The 17,525-nt window shown below is 35.6% G+C and overlaps 1 protein-coding gene across 8 annotated transcripts in view; it reads left to right on the top strand.

Annotated features, from left to right (window-relative positions):
• The first annotated feature begins 6,549 nt into the window (after positions 1-6,549).
• Positions 6,550-17,525, top strand: part of LOC125668783 (calcium-activated potassium channel subunit alpha-1-like) — an 89,270-nt gene continuing 78,294 nt past the window's right edge. For 6 of the 8 annotated variants that reach the window (XM_056164375.1, XM_056164372.1, XM_056164371.1 and 3 more), the window contains exons 1-3: positions 6,585-7,668; positions 11,391-11,452; positions 15,521-15,617. In XM_056164375.1, the coding sequence (XP_056020350.1) occupies positions 7,297-7,668; positions 11,391-11,452; positions 15,521-15,617 (531 nt within the window). In that variant the 5' untranslated portion in view covers positions 6,585-7,296. Of the gene's footprint in view, positions 7,669-11,390; positions 11,453-15,520; positions 15,618-17,525 lie in introns of all 8 variants that reach the window. The other 2 variants (XM_056164373.1, XM_056164367.1) reach the window with 1 other exon arrangement.

The following is a 17,525-nucleotide window of genomic DNA, read 5'->3' as shown; positions in this document are numbered from 1 at the left end:
CATTAATTGTTCTGTTAGTGAAGTACACATCTGAATGAACTAAAACAGTTTCCTCAACCCCGGGAACACCAGACTGCTTTCATTGCTGATCGAGCACTTAACAGACATGGGTTTGAAAAAGAATAAGCAAAATCCATTATGGATTTTTTTTTGGAAAACAATGAAATTTTCTTTTTTTAATCCATGGTGCATGTACTTTATTCTGTGAATATCAATAAATTTGATTTAGATGATAGGTAGACTATTTTTGTACATATATATATCAAACAAGACATCCTGAAATCAAAGGTCATCTGTCTTAAGTGGCTTTTACTTTGGTGAGACCCTAGAAATTTGATGAAACAAAATTGAATAAGAATTTAATTTTGAATCGAATGATTCTTAATCATTTCATTGCAATATTCAGATTTTGACCTAAGCTCAAAAAATGTTTCATGATCCTGGAGCCAGGTCATTAGAGAAGCTGGGTGTATTTTAATAAGTTTGAAAGCCTCGACTAAATTTGTGAATCTATGGCTTCTGGTTCAGAACAAGTTTTTATTTACTCCTGAACATTGAGAATATATTAACAAAAGTGCCAAATTATAATGGACATATGGGTCTCTACCAAAATTGTAAATTTCATTCCCCTTAAGTCAAGAGTTCAGGTCTTAGGGGTGTAGTTTTGTGGTAATTGATATACCATTGGCTACCTGTGCCAATTTTTGGAAAATTGCGAAACCTTTGAAATTTGCTATGGCTACCATCTGAGAAATCAGAAAATTCATGTCTCTGTGATGAAGTTACCATACTTTAAAAAATGCTTGCAGGTAATTCTACCATGACTGTGATCAATCAACAAGATTTAGGTAGACCAATGGTAAACATTTTAATAGTGCTATTATCATTTTTTTAACTCTGAATGCACACCATATCTGTCTTTCTGTCCATCCTGTGTTTGTCATATTGCCTTTAAGGTCAAGGTCACAGGAAAAGGTAGGTAAATCCTTTATCTGGAAAATAACACAATATCAGGATACTGAGAGTTTCATTCATGATACAAAGGTTGTTTGAGGGAGGGCAGTTTGACATGAGAGATGACCTTGGATCAAGTTCAGAAACACAAGTGAAAATATTAGAAATATTTGTTCAAGCCAAACCTTTGTAATGGAGATACATTAGGACCTCAAATTAAACGTTTGCACATCGGTTACTTATGACCAGGAAGTTTTGAACTTTAGTGATATGGTCAAGGTTATTGAAATACTTGCACAGGCCATGTTTTTGTTAAGGAGAAAAACATCTCTAATTCCTTCACATTATCTTTGTCACTTATTGAAGAGTTATAAATCACTCTCACTCTGGTAGTCTGCAGTCCTATATATGTACCATAGAAGTTTCATTTAGGGAGGACTCATATTTACTACTGATCCAACTGAGTTTTTAGACAAGTGGAAGGGGGGGGGGGGGGGGGGGGGGCTTTTTGACAACGGTCATTATGCACATTATTTACACATTCAAAGTTAGTTATATGCAAAGTAAGTGTAAGATGCAGATAAATAAGTGACTGCCTCTCCCCCTTTTTAACTCACCTGAGCCAAAAGTTCAAGTGAGCTTTCCTGGTCAAAACTTTTCTTTGGTGTTGTTGTAAACTTTTCACATTTTCATCTACTTCTTCAGAACCACTTGGCCATCAACCAAACTTGGTACAAATCATCCATGGGTGCAGGGGATTCAATTTTGTTCAAATGAGGGGCAATGCCCTTCTCCAAGGGGAGAAAATAGCGAAAATACACTGACAAATTTTAGTTGATTCTCGCTTATAAATGCCGAGCGTTTGGCGTAGGAGCAATCACTACCTATTTTAACGTCTTAGGTTTGACACGGCCATGGCACGAGCGGGGCTCGAACACACGACCTTCAGGTTACGAAGCGAACGCTCTACTACTGAACTACCGCGACCGGTCATGCGGATATATATAGGGAAAATCTCAGCTGAACGATGTGGCCCATGGCCCTTTTGTTTTTCTACAATAGTATTCAATATGGTGAATGTTCATCAGAATATTGATTAATTATATATTGTTTAACGCCCCTTTAACGATTTTTTCACTCATATGGAGACGTCACCATTGTCGGTGAAGGGCTGCAAAATTTAGGCCTATGCTCGGCGTTTACGGTCTTTGAGCTGGGAGGGATTTTTACATCGTGCCACACCTGCTGTAACACAGGGCTTCGGTTTTCGCCCCCCCTCCCCTTCCGATTTAGGATTGTTAATCTTGTCAGGAATTGTAGAGAATGACGATGTGACTTTGTCCCTCGGCTGCCCCCCCCCCCCCCCCTCCTACTTTGAAAAACGATACTACGTTCTTGATTTAACCTTCTCCAAAAAATTATAACGTGCTCAGTCATTTAGAAAATATACGTGTAGGTATATATCTTGATGCTTAACATTCATATTTATAATTTCAATAGTTGGGCCTAAGGTTTCTTTGGAATGTGACCCAGTCAAAAAACAAAATGCAAGAAAATGGTCTGCTCTAAACACATGAGTTGTTAACGAATATTCATTTGTTGCTTTACCTTTAATTAGTTGAATAAATTATAATTGTAACAGTTCATTTACCATGATTCTAGAGTTCATTGTACTGGATTTTCGCTCACCTGCACCAAAGATCTGATCAAAACTTTCCGTTGTCTGTCGTTGGCATCGTCATAACTTTTCACGTTTTCATCTTCTCCAGAACCACATGACCAATTTCAGCCAAACTTGGGACAAATCATTCTAAGATAAAAGGTATTCAAGCTTGTTCAAATAAAGGGCAACACCCTTCTCCAGGGGGAAATAATAGCGAAAATACACAGTCAAATTTTATAAAAGTCTTCTTCTCCAGATCCAGCCGGCCAATTTCATTCAAACATGATACAAATCATCCTTAGGTAAAGAGGATTCAAATTTTCTTTTTACACGAAGGGTCATGTCCCCTTTAAAGGGGAGTAAATGCAAAATTAGGTTGGGGTCATTTAAAGCGGTGTTAGATGTGGTTTTGTCACTAAATATCTGATTCAATGAAAATTGCCACATCTTATATATTTCAGTAATAACACCGGTATTTAATGATTTCAAACACTTTTACCCTCAAAACGGTCACTTATGAATATGTGATTTTGGAGATTAAATAATTATTGTCTCGCAAGACAATTTTGATTCTTCCTTTTATATTTCTTTACAATAAAAGCGGTTATTCAACTCAGTTTTTATTAGGTTTCTCATGGTTTTGAACAAAATAAATGTTTCTATTAGTCATAATACACATTTCCATGCCATTGACAGATTTTGAAAAAAAAAAGTTGCCATCACTTTCACAGCTAATGCTCCTTTAATAATCTTCTTAAGAAGCATTGGGCCAAAAAAATTGAAATTTACATGGACGCTTCCTGACATAGTGCAAATTCCAGTTAAATAATCATATCCCCGGAGGTAGGGTAGGGCCACAATAGAGGATCAAGTTTTACATCCGAATATATAGGGAAAATCTTTAAAAATCTTCATCTCAAGAACTACAGATTTAGAAAAGTTCAAATTTACATGAAAGCTTCCTGGCATAGTGCAAATTCAAGTTTGTGGAGCCAGCATAAGGGATGGAAGTTATACATGCGAATATGTAGGGAAAATCTTTAGATATGGGCCAAGGTGACTCAGGTGAGCGATGTGGTCCATCGGCCACTTTCTAATATAATGTATTCTTACTTCGGGCAGTATTTTTTTTTTTTTGGTCTCAGCTGTTTGGCAAGAACTGTTGCCTTTGGATGAAAACTTTGGATTAACAATGCAACAGGTGCGTTCACTCTCTGATTAAATGAATGAGGTGCTGGTGATTATCATGTTTCTGGTCAGTTACAAAATGCCAAAACTAAGACTCCAGGGTTTTTTTAAATATGTCCTTGTCTTGTTGCATTCACGCTCATACTTTACTGACATTTTCAACCACAATTCAAAAACTAGTCTCAACATAATATTTTACGGAATAAAATTGACAGAAGTGGATTCTCATTTTGCAGGTGCTTGTGGTTTACAGTCAAACAAGTTTAATTGTCAATAGTTGATTTACATGTGATTTATGGAATGGGAGGCATTTAATCAAAATTATTCTTAATCTCCTCAAGAACTTTAAATTTAAAATTCTTGCATTGCTTTAGTCTTATATTAGTAAATATTCCTATGTTCCTAAACACTTTTTAAAAAATGCTAAATACCTTCACAGCGTTAATATATGCACATCAGAAGAAATACCCTTGAGTTTTGCAAGTTCAGAGTTTGATACACGTCCCTCAATACACACACACACACACACACAGTACATCACTAAAAAAAAACTAACGACACGAACAATTATATTATCATTTTTTACGGGTTGACCTTCTCTTCTTCAGGAAAAACCAAAAGGTTTTACATTCGGATAAAAAAGATGTACAAAAAGCTAGCACTAAATCTACAATCGTATTACATGTGCACTAACTCGAAAGTATAGGTAATCAAATGACCATCAAGGATACCCCCACAGGGCTCGAAATTAACATATGTCCGTCAGTCTGTGACTGGCTAAAAGTCTGGCGGACTGACTGACATTTGTTTTAGTCAGTCTGATGGGACTGGTTAATTTTCTAAAGCATCGTTTTGGAAAATATACTTAATATGAAATTTCATACACATTTGGCATGCTTCGATCTGTTTAATCAACCGGACGAATCTGATTCGTAAATATAAATTCCACATTTAAGTGTTACAATATTGTCTAAGGCATATTGAGTTAAATTTCATTTTAATGATATCAACAAAATATATTTGATTATTTCTGGAAAACTCTGTTGGACTGGTAATTTTTTCTGCGGACTGGTTAAAAATATACCCCATCAGTCCGGCTGGACTGGTGACATAAAAAGTTAGCTTCAAGCCCTGCCCCCAATGACCATGTCTTCAGCAGAGAAATAAAATAAACTACGAATCACAAAAAACAAAACAACTAATCATAGGGGTTTTGGTTTTACATATACCTGTTAATGAATTGGATTATTCTGCTATAAAGGGTGCATACAAATCTAGACTGGCAAGCATTCTTGTAAAGTAGAATGTAGTCTAGTAAACTATAGCAGTTTCAACCATTAATCAGGGTCGAATGTCCTCTCTTTCAATCTCTCTTTTTTTGCTCCTCAAAAAGTCCAAATTAAAGGGAAATTCAATCTATCCAGCACTCTCTGACAAAAAAAATAAGGGTTGATTTAAGGGATAAAATCATGAAATTTTAGGGCTAAAATTAGGAATTTCATAATTAAATTAGGGCGGTTTAAGATGATCTTCTGAAAGCAGTCAAATTATATCAAAAGATATTCATATACAAAATTACGAAGTACAGCTGCACAAGTCTAACGTTGTTTTTTCCCCCATTATGATGAGCAAATTATTTCATGCTACTTTAAAAAAAATATATTGAGCGCATTCAATCCATGAATTCGTGTTTATAAGCAAACTTTACGCTTTATAACGCATGATATTAGCGAAAGTTACGCGTTATAACGCGAAGAATCCCTCTTTTTTGAGCTACGAAAATGAGTTCAATGGGCTTTCGTAAAAAGAATATACTTTCTTCAAAATTGGCTTATTCAGAGTTCTTTATCTTGAACAGAATGAAAGTTATTTTAAAATCTTTTATTTTTGGTCACATCCCCAGATAAGCACAGGATGTTTGGGGAAAATGGGTGTTTTTCAAAAGAACTTATGACTTAAAGATAGATAATGCATTTTATTTGCAAGTTATTTTATTCTTCACGTAATGATTTTTTAAAAAGTGTTTTAAATTTTGATGTGAATAAAATGAATTTAGGAATGTAATTCTACAGGAGTATAATCCCACAAAATGAAGCTGACGATTTTTTTTTTTTTATGTCTTAATCGTAAGTTCTTTTGGAAAACAGGGTCCTGAATCCTTATATATCATATGTAGTATCACTAGATGCTTATGACATTAATGTAACACCTGTACTCGACGTTACAAAACATCCTAGTTACGACATGGTCACGGTGTAGCCGGACCTCGTCTGCAATAATCCCACTTCACCGTCACCCTCCGTATTTCCGGGTAATGCTGGTTTTTAAACTTCTGAGGTCATTAGTAGCTAGGTGAACTGATGTATTCTTGAAACACAGTCTGAAACGCTAGAGTGCGTTTGAAATATAACTTTGGCTTGATATTTAAATGCATTGTGTTGTTTGTCGTGTAAAAGGGTCTTAATCTCCACCCTGTTTAAAGCTTAACGAAGATTCACCATTCAGGTTAGAGGTCTGTGATACGAAAGAAGAGTAGTTAATTGACACACAAAGCAGAGGACCTGTAGCAAAAAGTTGTCAATTCTTAAAATATAATTATGTGTAACAATTATTTACTCGAGATAAAATACGGCTGTTCATTTACTAAATATGAATGGGCTCGCCAATAACGGGTTCCCGATACAAAAGAAAGTATGCAAATAGAAAATAAATGTGTATGTATATCGTAAACATAGACCGACCGAGAAGTGTTTTGGGTTAAGTGAACCCTGCGTGTGCGTGTGGCGAAGAACAGCGAGATTCTCCTACAAATAATCAACACCCCCCACTAGTAATTGAGGCAATTTTCGCGTCCGCATAGATTTTTTATGTGATTTTTGTGATGGAAGATATAGAATTAACTAAGGATGCTTAAAAGCGCGATTTATATATTGAACTGTACGCGTAAATCGATACACGTACAAGCGTGGAAGCAATAGAAGGAGAAAAACGACTGCGCAGCGGCGACACACTACAGAGATCGGCCTGTTGTGCATGTATGTCAAAATTCCGTAGCAACTGCAGTTGCTGATCTTGTTCGCTCTTAACAAAACAGTGAAGTGCCGCTGACAGCCATCGCTATGGCCAGGTGAAACAGAAGACGGTGGATTTGTTTAGTCATGTGGCACACGTCTTTCAGCCGCTGGATCTGCGACTCTGTGACAAGGTGATTTTACCGGTGTTTGGATCTGTTTTATTCCATAAGTCGCTGTGTTAACCCGTATTGTACTATTACTGGCTTATAATATGGGCTGACGGATAATGAAATTACGAACAACGTATTTAAATGGTGATTAGTCGCGTGTTTTAATGTATTCACTGTACATGTATATGTTCAATGCACACTGATTATCAGATCTGAAAGTCAGAATTTTTTGGGTGGATTTTTTGTTCAGTGTGTTTTGTCTTTTAAGTGATGTGATTTCCATTGTGAATTTGTGGACAAAGACGCCATGTCTTCTAATAGCTCTAGTACGGCAGACTGTCTCGAGACAAGATACTGGTATTCATTTCTAGCATCCAGTCTCATCGTCTTTTTCGCCGGAATAGCTTTCATCTCCTTCTATCGTTTCTTCGTTTGGATATGCTGCCAGCGGGCCGCGAACACCGTTCCACCACCAGGGGCGTCCCCCAAAGTGGCCAATCATTCTGGAACTGTCAACCCCCCGCCACAGAAACGTAAAGGATCCGCCAGCGTTAATGCTACCAATAATGCCGGTGCCCCGGCACAGAAGAGTCCCGATTCCGAAATAGGGTATATTACGGAAGCTAAAGACTGGGCGGGGGAACTGATATCGGGACAAACCACCACGGGCAGGATTCTAGTAAGTTCGGAATTATCATACACATAGTGGAAGGGGGCATTATTTTTCTTACATCTTGAACTTATACCTTCCTATTTATCACGTTTGCTTATTGTTCGTTAGTATAAGCATACACAAATCATATCTTATAATGAAGACATGCAAACAGCTTCAGTTCATTAAGAATCTTAGAGATCAATCTGCACCATGTTTCACGAATTCTTTGAGTACCGAAATTCTTGTTATGTACATGTATATTTCGCTGTCTGTTTCTGACATTGTTGTCTGACTGGCTGGGCGTCTTGGCCACGCAAATCCTGAGAGTTCTCCCCATTAATTATCCTTTTTATCAATATCGGTAATTACACAAACATTTGTTTCTAATTGCTCTTTTTTCACCTGGCAATAATATGGCACAGGTGCTCGTTTTACGGGGAGTCCACAGAGTGCCGTCAGATAATGGCTTGCCATTGTGCCGTGGTGATGAAGATAAAGAGAGATCAATGCTGAGCATCGATCCTATCACGAATAGACAATCACCGGAATGATTTCCAATGATCCTGTCCCTGTCTATCAGCTGTTTCAGGAGACGTGATCCCCGGAACTTGATGGCGTTTGATTGACTTTCTTACTTCTAAGGGGCGAGATCAAAAGTTCAGTGTCTGACAAAAATCTAAATTCACATAGTTTTCACCAAGACTCCCGTTCCCCCCTAGAACTAAATATGCTGAATGTTGAAACTAATCTATTTTAACAAGTAAAACATACGATTATAAATAACACTCTTTATACTTTTCTACGGTTTATTCACAAATAAAAGTTTACATTAAAACTGTTAAATGTTCATTGAAATGTAATATTATTATGTGGTTTTTAACAGTCGCTTGTCTTTTTTTCCTTTTCCACTAAAGTGTAATCGATGTCGGATGACAGAAACTGACGGGAGTTTTTATCCCCACTCCTTCTAACTATCTGGAATTAGATTTTCATCCGACATCGATCTTTTGATCTCGCCCTATAAAGCGATATGAAAACTGATCAGTTCAATACCATTTTATTCACATTTCAATATGTATCGAAGACGAGATTCCATTCGGAATATGAACTATAGTAAATATTGATTTCAGTATATTTTTGACACAAACGAAAATTTGAGCGCAGAACTTTTCTCCCGTATTCAGTTAGAATTATGCCACGTGCATCACCAAATAAATAAATAAAAATCGCATGCAAGTCTATTGAAAACTGCGTACTTTTACATGTAACACGTGCATTTCTGAATGTATAGAAAGGATCTCCGGGTTATCAAATGGGAATATTTATATGTATGTATTTTAGGTGGTCCTATACTTTCACCCCTTCTGGATCGCGCATGCCTAATTATGAGTGATAGTACACATGCACACGGCTCGGACAACTGATTAATCTTTTAGCACTTACGGTGTTCTATATACTGTGCACATTATAAAATTTCGGACAGCTTTGACGTGTAATTTTAATAAAGCGGATTATTACACGAAATAGCATTTCCATGCACAAGTAAACATATACGTTTGATTTGATTTTTAAAAACTTTTATATTTCATGCGAAACCATATTTTTTTTAAAAGCTCTGTTATGATTTTACTTAACGTTTAGCCTGAATGTGATCTGCAAACTCTCATTGGGGTTCATCGTCGGATAGCCTACCCACGGCTGATCTCGTCTTCTAGCAGAATAGTGACGAGATCAGCCGTGGGTATCCAACGATGATTGGGGTTTTGAAACGTGGTCAGTGCATTTATATTTTACATAATGATTTAGAAATGCATGATAGCGAATAACTGCAGAACTGCAAAAATATTTTGACATAACAGAGTTATGTCAAAATAATTTTTCAGAGAGCTACAGTTCTGCAGCTAGATAGCGAAGTAACATGAATATTTTTTTTTAATCAACGCTTTCATTCTGTGATTCATTTCAACAGAATACATCTCCCTATAATATTTTTTGTTTGACTTCGGTTATTTTAAAGAAAAGAAAACCTCGGTGAATATGGTTAGATTTCATGAACTATTTTATTTAATTTTTTTCTTTCTAGATCAAGGAAATATGTTCTTTAAAAGTATAATCATAATATCTGTTTTAAGAATATAATTTTGTATGATAAATATTGAAGAAGAAGAAAATACGTGTACGAATAATGTTAAATAACAGCTGATTTGGTGCGATTCGGGATATTTAGAGCCATGCGTATTTTGTTGTTGTTTCTCATTCTTCATCTCTCAGTAGTTCCGGTTTTCATTTGGCGGTAAACTTCAGTTTCCAGTAGTTAATATTTATTTATAAATATTGTTTTAACTATATATGCCAATACGTTTGTCTGAAAAATGGAAAGAGAGTGCTGAAATAATTTAAACATTGGAACAATTCAATTCTCTTTCGACCAAACCACAGGGGCTTTAGTTAGAACAATCTCAAGTTCTGCAATTCTGTGTCCTCACTAGTTGATAATCCGGGTCCGTATTACATAATCGCTCTAACATTCTATCTACAGGGGCTCATGTAGAAAAATGGAAGACGTCCCCGTACATAAACGTTTATTTTTTCTCGGGCCTAGTAGGGGGTGTCTTTATTTTTCAACACAAGCCCCTGTGGTTAGCTTGCAAAGTTTATATATGTCTCGGATTTAAGTGCGGGGACTTGCCACATATATTTATTTTATCATAGGTATATGATATATCCTAGTGTGCCCATATTTCAACAGCCTATCAACGTGTCAGTTTTACACGTCAATTGAGCAATAATTCTCTGCAAAATTTAGCTCTATCATAAAGCTTAATCTAATCTCAGCGAGATTCGGCATGGCTCCAGTGTGATTTGTTGTCAAAGTGGGAAAGGTACCCTTTACCAGTAGTAAAATGAACCTAGATAAATCCCTGGTCAAATGATTCCAATGACGAGCGACACACCATCACTGCGCAAGACCAGGCATTCTCACCATCTTGCCTTTCAGCTAGCCTTGCAATAGTTCTTATTCTTCCTGCGTAGTGTGTACCATCCGGGAATGGAATGTGTTCCCACCAGGGATTGTGTCAAAACACCTGAGACCTTCTGGGAGCAGGTGTCCCAACAAAAATTCTGAGAATTTTTATTATGAAATGAATAGAGAAAAAGTTGCAAATGGCCAAATTGATAGCCTTTTACTTTGTTCTTGCATTATCACATCTTGTATACATCTATACATGTACATATAAAATTTTCCTTGAGCACTTGTGATTACATTTCAAACCCAAATTAGATATGTTGCACATTTGTACCTACCTGAGTCACCTGTGTAGTGTGCGCTGAAGCACGTTTTCCTGTCAAGATTATCATCCATGTACAGTACCTCATGATCTTTTACTTTGTTACTTGACAAAATCTCTGGGGTGTTTTAACAAAATCTCTGGTATATTTTTACTGTGTTACTTAACAAAGTCTCTGGGGTGTTTTAACAAAATCTCTGGTATATTTTTACTGTGTTACTGAACAAAATCTCTGGGGTGTTTTAACAAAATCTCTGGTATATTTTTACTGTGTTGCTTAACAAAATCTCTGGGGTATTTTAATAAAATCTCTGGTATATTTTTACTGTGTTGTTTAACAAAATCTGTGGTGCATTTTTACTGTGTTACTTGACAAAATCTGTGGTGTATTTTTGCTATGTTACTTGACAAAATCTGTGGTGTATTTTTACTATGTTATAATTGGTGTATTTGTAGGTTGGTCTGGTCTTCCTGCTAAGTATAGCGTCTCTCATCATTTACTTCATTGATGCATCTGAGTAAGTACAGTTTATCATTAGTCAAGTTCAAGGATTCATTTCTAAATTATGTGTTCATGAAGTATTTGCAATATTTCAAGTAGAATATATGAATTAATCTAAAATGTATCGTTGGTATAGACAAATTGTTGATGAATTTTTTCTTTTTACTAAATATGTGTACATGTTACAGGTATCTAGCCTTACAACTAATGCATAATCATTATTCGTGGACTTTCAGTTCTAACAGATATGTACCCAAACAAATTATTTGTATTGTGGTGCAGTTTTATCAAATCCATCAACTTCTGAAGAACATTAGAGATGGATTTGATTTTCATTATGTACCAACAACAATTCACATTGCAATGAAGATATAGAAATCATATCACGATACTTGTACCAGTTTTCCATTTATGGCTGATATAGAACAATATCTCAGCTATGATATGAGATGTTGAGTCACACAGTTCCATTGCGAAGGCACATTTAAATCGTTTAGATTTATTATGATCCTTTCTTATGACAAGTTGTTTTTCATGGAGAGTTGAAACACTACTTCTTGAGTAATATTACACGAGGTAAAACATAAGCAATTTGTATATGTAATGATCATCAAGAAAAAATATGTTTTCATGCATATGGTACAAATTTTATTAAAGTGATATAAACTAGAAAAAACAAATTATGCTATCCTGTATATAAATAAAGGAGATTGTTATTGATAATGATAATTAACGTTGCCAGGTATTTTACCACGTTAATATGGTTTGGAATTTATAGAACACCTACACATTTCTTCAAATTTCTCAAACCCAATAATAGAATAATAATAAATCCCTCCTCCCATTAAAACCTTTGTCTTATGGAATCTTTCAATAACTGTAAATGGTACAGTGCACCAGATAATTTAGAGAGGGGATTATGGGGGTAATTGTGCCCTCCCCTTTGGTCAGAAAAAAAAGATTGCTTTTCGCCATGATGGGACGGAGAAGTACCACTTGCCATACCCCTCCCCCTGCCATACCCCTCCCCCCTGCCATACCCCTCCCCCCTGCCATACCCCTCCTCCCTGAATGTTTCTCATGAGAGAGGGGGTTGGGGGTGCCTCGATCAGCAAATTTTGTCAGCTGCTATACATAGCTATATAAATGTATATAGGAACGTCCCCAAAACTGTGTTTATGATACATGGTACTTAAGCTGTCAACCACCAGGGAAAAGAACAACCACCTGTCAGAATATATATGTATTTCAATATGTTTTTAAAACATCAGATTTCATTGCATTTATGACCTTTTAAATTATCTCATTTTTGTACTGTAGCATATAGAAACCAGACTATCTCAACATTTCCCCACACTCCCATTGGGCTGCAACTAGTGTATATAAGAGATGAGCATTAGTGTAGAACAGAATAATGCAATGGTGCAAATTCTCCTCCAACAGAGCCTAACGAGGTTTTGCATTTTCCATGTTCCATGATATGCATTAATTGTGTAAGTTGATATAGTCCGAGACTGCTTAATTAGGATGTAAATTGGTTGACTATAGGAAACCACTCGCCTTGTGACTCGGGCATGTGATGGACAAATGTCACTGGGATTTGGGAGTACAAATCAATTTTGGGTGATTGCCAGGCATTGTGGGGATCCTAGGATGATGATCAGGGGCTCCTTTTACAAAATAACTAAAGAATAAGACCATAAATTTTGATTTGATGGTAAAAGCTTGTCATTTGTAAAAGAAAATTTATTAGAAAATTGTCATGTCTGGTTTCCTAATCAACTTTAAAATAAATTACAAACGGATGGAAATAATCCTCTTTTGTAGTTTTTGGTCATTAATATATTTCACTAAAGTAATTTTTATGACATTGAATCATATTCACTCAATTTTCAAATTCTAAATCCATTGTCAATGTCAAAAGACTTGTTAGTACTCTATTGGGTTTGAAGCAGTTTGCCATTGTCAAGAAAGACATGGTTTTTTAAATGTTATATGCCAGACTATTATGTGCTTGTATATAGGTACTGTGTAAATACTGACCTAGTGAAGATGATGAAATAGGGGGAGGGGTAAACAGGTAGGAGAGGGGTGGACAGGAGGTCCATCTAGACTTCCTCCCACCCTTTCTCTTCATCCTCTGTCATAATTTCTCTCTTTCCTTTCACACGTTAGTACCTCACCTTTTCCCTGTATTCCCTCCCCCTGTCTTTCTCCTCCCCCTTTTCTCTCCCTCCTTTCCCTTTCCCTCTCCTCTCCCCCTCCCCTCCCCCTCCTCTCTCCCCTTTTCCTCTCCTTTCCCCCTCCTCTCTCCCCTTTTCCTCTCCTTTCCCCCTCCCCTCCCCCTCCTCTCTCCCCTTTCCCTCTCCTCTCCCCCTTCCCTACCCCTGTTGACTTGTACACAGAATGTGTATGGTGTGAGGGTTATTGATACCTATATATATTACGTAATCCTTGTCATTTTGTGATCATTGGTAAGTATAATGATAATGGAGGAGAAGCGCGGTACTCGTTTTACTAAGATCATATTTGAGTGCATTTGGCACTATGACAACAATGCTAATATCTAGTAGCGTTTGAATGGGAACTTCTCTGGTATCCATGATTATGCACAGCGGAAATACTACATGTAAATTAATTATTATGCCAAACAGTGCATCAACTCCAATTACAATGAATTTTAAAGACATTAGAATTAGGATACATGAGGTATTTAGTTGATATATGTATAAAATTGAAAATTATGACAGATTCTATTCAGTTGATATATACAAAATGTAATTGATGAGCATAAATGCATTTGAAAATGTATTAGTTTATGGTTTTACTGATACATGTATATATATTCGGAATGTAAAGTTTACTGTTTCCTTATTGTTGATTATAGTTAAAGCAGCATTATTTGTAAAAGCATCCATTTTTTTTTTTATGAATATGAGATGTCAGTGAAGCTAAAACCCCAATGAAATATAACTACAATTGATGAATATAAATATTCAGGGATTTTTTAAAGACCCATTTTAGGTCAGAATATCGCCCCTTTCCCCTCCCAAAAATTACCAATTTTTCCCCAATTTAACTTGCACTTTTCCCAATATTGAATAATAAAAACTGGTGAAAAACGTATTTGTTAAAAACTAAGTACAATATGAATAGTTTATGTATGACAGGACAAAGACACATCAATTCTAGATGATTTAGAAAGAATAATTGAAAATTTTAAGAGCTTAAAGAAAAGAAAGTTAAATATGTAAAATAAAAGAAGAATGACATCAATTTGTGTTTGATTTCTTGTTTGATATGATATATTTAGCATATTTACAAAAATGACTAGGTTTTCCCAATTTGATCAAAATGTTGACAATTTTTCCCAATTTGAAAGCCACAGGACCCTTTCGAAAAATCACTGAACATTCTCTCATCCTAAAATTAACTTTTGATTCCAACTAAATATTTTGCTACAAAAGCATGAAAATTAACCCTAAAAATTTATGTTTTTACAACATTTACTTTAGGAGGAATAAAACACCAGAGAAATCTGACTCGGAGATGGATGGAAAGTGGAGGATAATACATGTACAATATTTTGAAATTGGAAAAGTTTTGAATTTACCTTATGCAGTTTTAGTAGAAAGTATTCTGGGGAAAAAAATGAAATTCTTGCTAGACTTGAATGCACAACTGCAGATCAGCAGTTGATGAGTAAACCTACTAAACTACCCAGCTACAAGTAGGCAATTCAATTTTCAAAAGAATATACATGTATATTGCTGATGTTAATATTTTTCGAAAGAAAGTCAGCCATTATGATGATGCATTATTCCTCTTGAAAATTACTTTGGAATCATCACTGTTTGTGGGGGATTGATGTTCCTGGATTTCGTGGGTCACTCTTGCCCATGAATTTACGTGTCCTCGAACATTTTTTTTAGACCAAGTAGATTTATCTCTCTTAGTGACATCATTTTGCTTACTCACGAAAATTGGCCGCCACGACTTGAAATTATTCCACAGTAATCTACGCTTCTTGTTAACTCTGTTACGTATAATAAAAAGAAACTGAAGTTGATAATTCTATTTTCAGGGAGACCGTTGAGTCTTGCACCCCTTGGGCTGACAGCCCACGGCAGCAAGTGGACCTGGCGTTCAATGTTTTCTTTCTCATCTACTTCTTCATTAGGGTAATTATTAAATTGCTAGTATATTTCGTTCTCTGGTGATTGCACAAGGATCAACAACACACACATACATGTGTGTGTGTGTGTATATATATACATGTATACATATATATATATATATATATATATATATATATATATATATATAATCCACACAAGTGATAGTATAATAAAGAAAAACTAGACACGATCTCGTTGCGAGCAACGAGTAGGTCTTCCGTCCGATTTGTTGATGCACTCGGAGTTAAAAAAAAAAAAAAAAAAGACAAATGAGTCCCAATTTAGTTTCCGACTTTAAGACACTTTAGATATAATCAATTTTTCATATCATAAGCTTCTGAAGCAAAGTTGCGGTGAAATTCGTTTGAAATTCGACTCTCCAAGCGAGCCATAAGGCCCACGGGCCTATTTCTTGATGTCATTTGTTAGCCCTCTATAGACTCAACAACTTTAGTTCTATATGTCTTTACAAAATATTTACCTGTAAAAAGTTATTGAGATCGACCGATATCGACAAAAAATCGACTCTACAGGCGAGCCATTAGGACCATAGGCGTATTTCTTGATATCAATCGATAGATCTCGATAAACTGAACAACTTTTGTTCAATATGTCCTTACAAAATATTTACCAGTTACAAGTTTTTGAAATTGACTGATATCGACAAAAATCGACTCTACAGGCGAGCCATGAGGCCCACAGACCCATTTTTTGATATTGATCGATAGGTTATGACACATTGAACAACTTTTATTCAATAATTCTTTTCAAAAAATATGTCGTTTTCAAGATATGAGGCGTCAAATATTTACGATTTTGGCCCTTAAAATCTCTAATTACGTAACATATGACCTACTTTTTGATTTGATAAGATCAAGCTCGTTGAGATGAACATTTCCGCTTCTACAACTTATTATAAAATATTAATAGTTTCTGAGATATTCTCAAAAACCTTTGGACCCTTCTGAACCCCTAATTTAAAGGGCCAGCCCGTTTTGCTTGATATCGTAAGAAAGGCCTTGTCATTTTAAACATATTTTGCTCAACAAGTATTTAGAAATTCTTTACCGTTCTCGAGTTATCTCTACAAGAAATATTTAGGGGCCAAACTGTAGCTCCCTAACGGGGCCACATAGGGAAAAAATGAAATGTACATATTGTTTAGATTATCATTCTGAACAACTTTTGTTCAATAATGCTTTTCAAAATATTTGTCGTTTTCAAGATAAGAGGCGTCAATTATTTATGATTTTGGCCCTTAAAATCCCTTATTATGTAACATATGACCTACTTTTTGATTTGATAAGAACAAGCTCGTTTAGATGAACATTTCCGCTTCAATGACTTATTACAAAATATTAATAGTTTCTGAGATATTCTCATAAACCTTTGGACCCTTCTGGGCCCCTAATTTAAAGGGTCAGCCCCTTTTGCTTGATATTGTAAGAAAGGTCATGACATTTCAAACATTTTTTGTTCAACAAGTATTTAGAAATTCTTTACCGTTCTCGAGTTATTTCTAGAAGTAATTTTTAGGGGCCAAACTGTAGCTCCCTAACGGGGCCACATAGGGTAAAAACGAAATATGCATATTGTTCAGATCATCATTCTGAACAACTTTTGTTCTTTATTGCTTTTCAAAATATTTGTCGTTTTCGAGATACAAGGAGTAAAAAATTTATGGTTTTGGCCCTTAAAATCCCTTATTACGTAACATATGACCTCAATTTTTATATGAATAGATTTGGATTGTTGAGATGAACATTTTTTGTTCTTTGACTTATACCAAAATATTAACGATTTTTGAGATATTTGATCTAGACTTTGAGCCCTTCTAGATCCCTAATTTAAGGGGCTAGCCCCTAAATCTTGATATTTTCGAAAAGATCTCGTAAATGTGCACAACTTTTG

The sequence above is a fragment of the Ostrea edulis genome, chromosome 4 (genome assembly GCF_947568905.1).
Source record: "Ostrea edulis chromosome 4, xbOstEdul1.1, whole genome shotgun sequence".
NCBI classification, from domain to species: Eukaryota; Metazoa; Mollusca; class Bivalvia; order Ostreida; family Ostreidae; genus Ostrea; species Ostrea edulis.
Note: the sequence above shows the minus strand (reverse complement) of the source record. Positions and strands in the feature narration are given on the sequence as shown.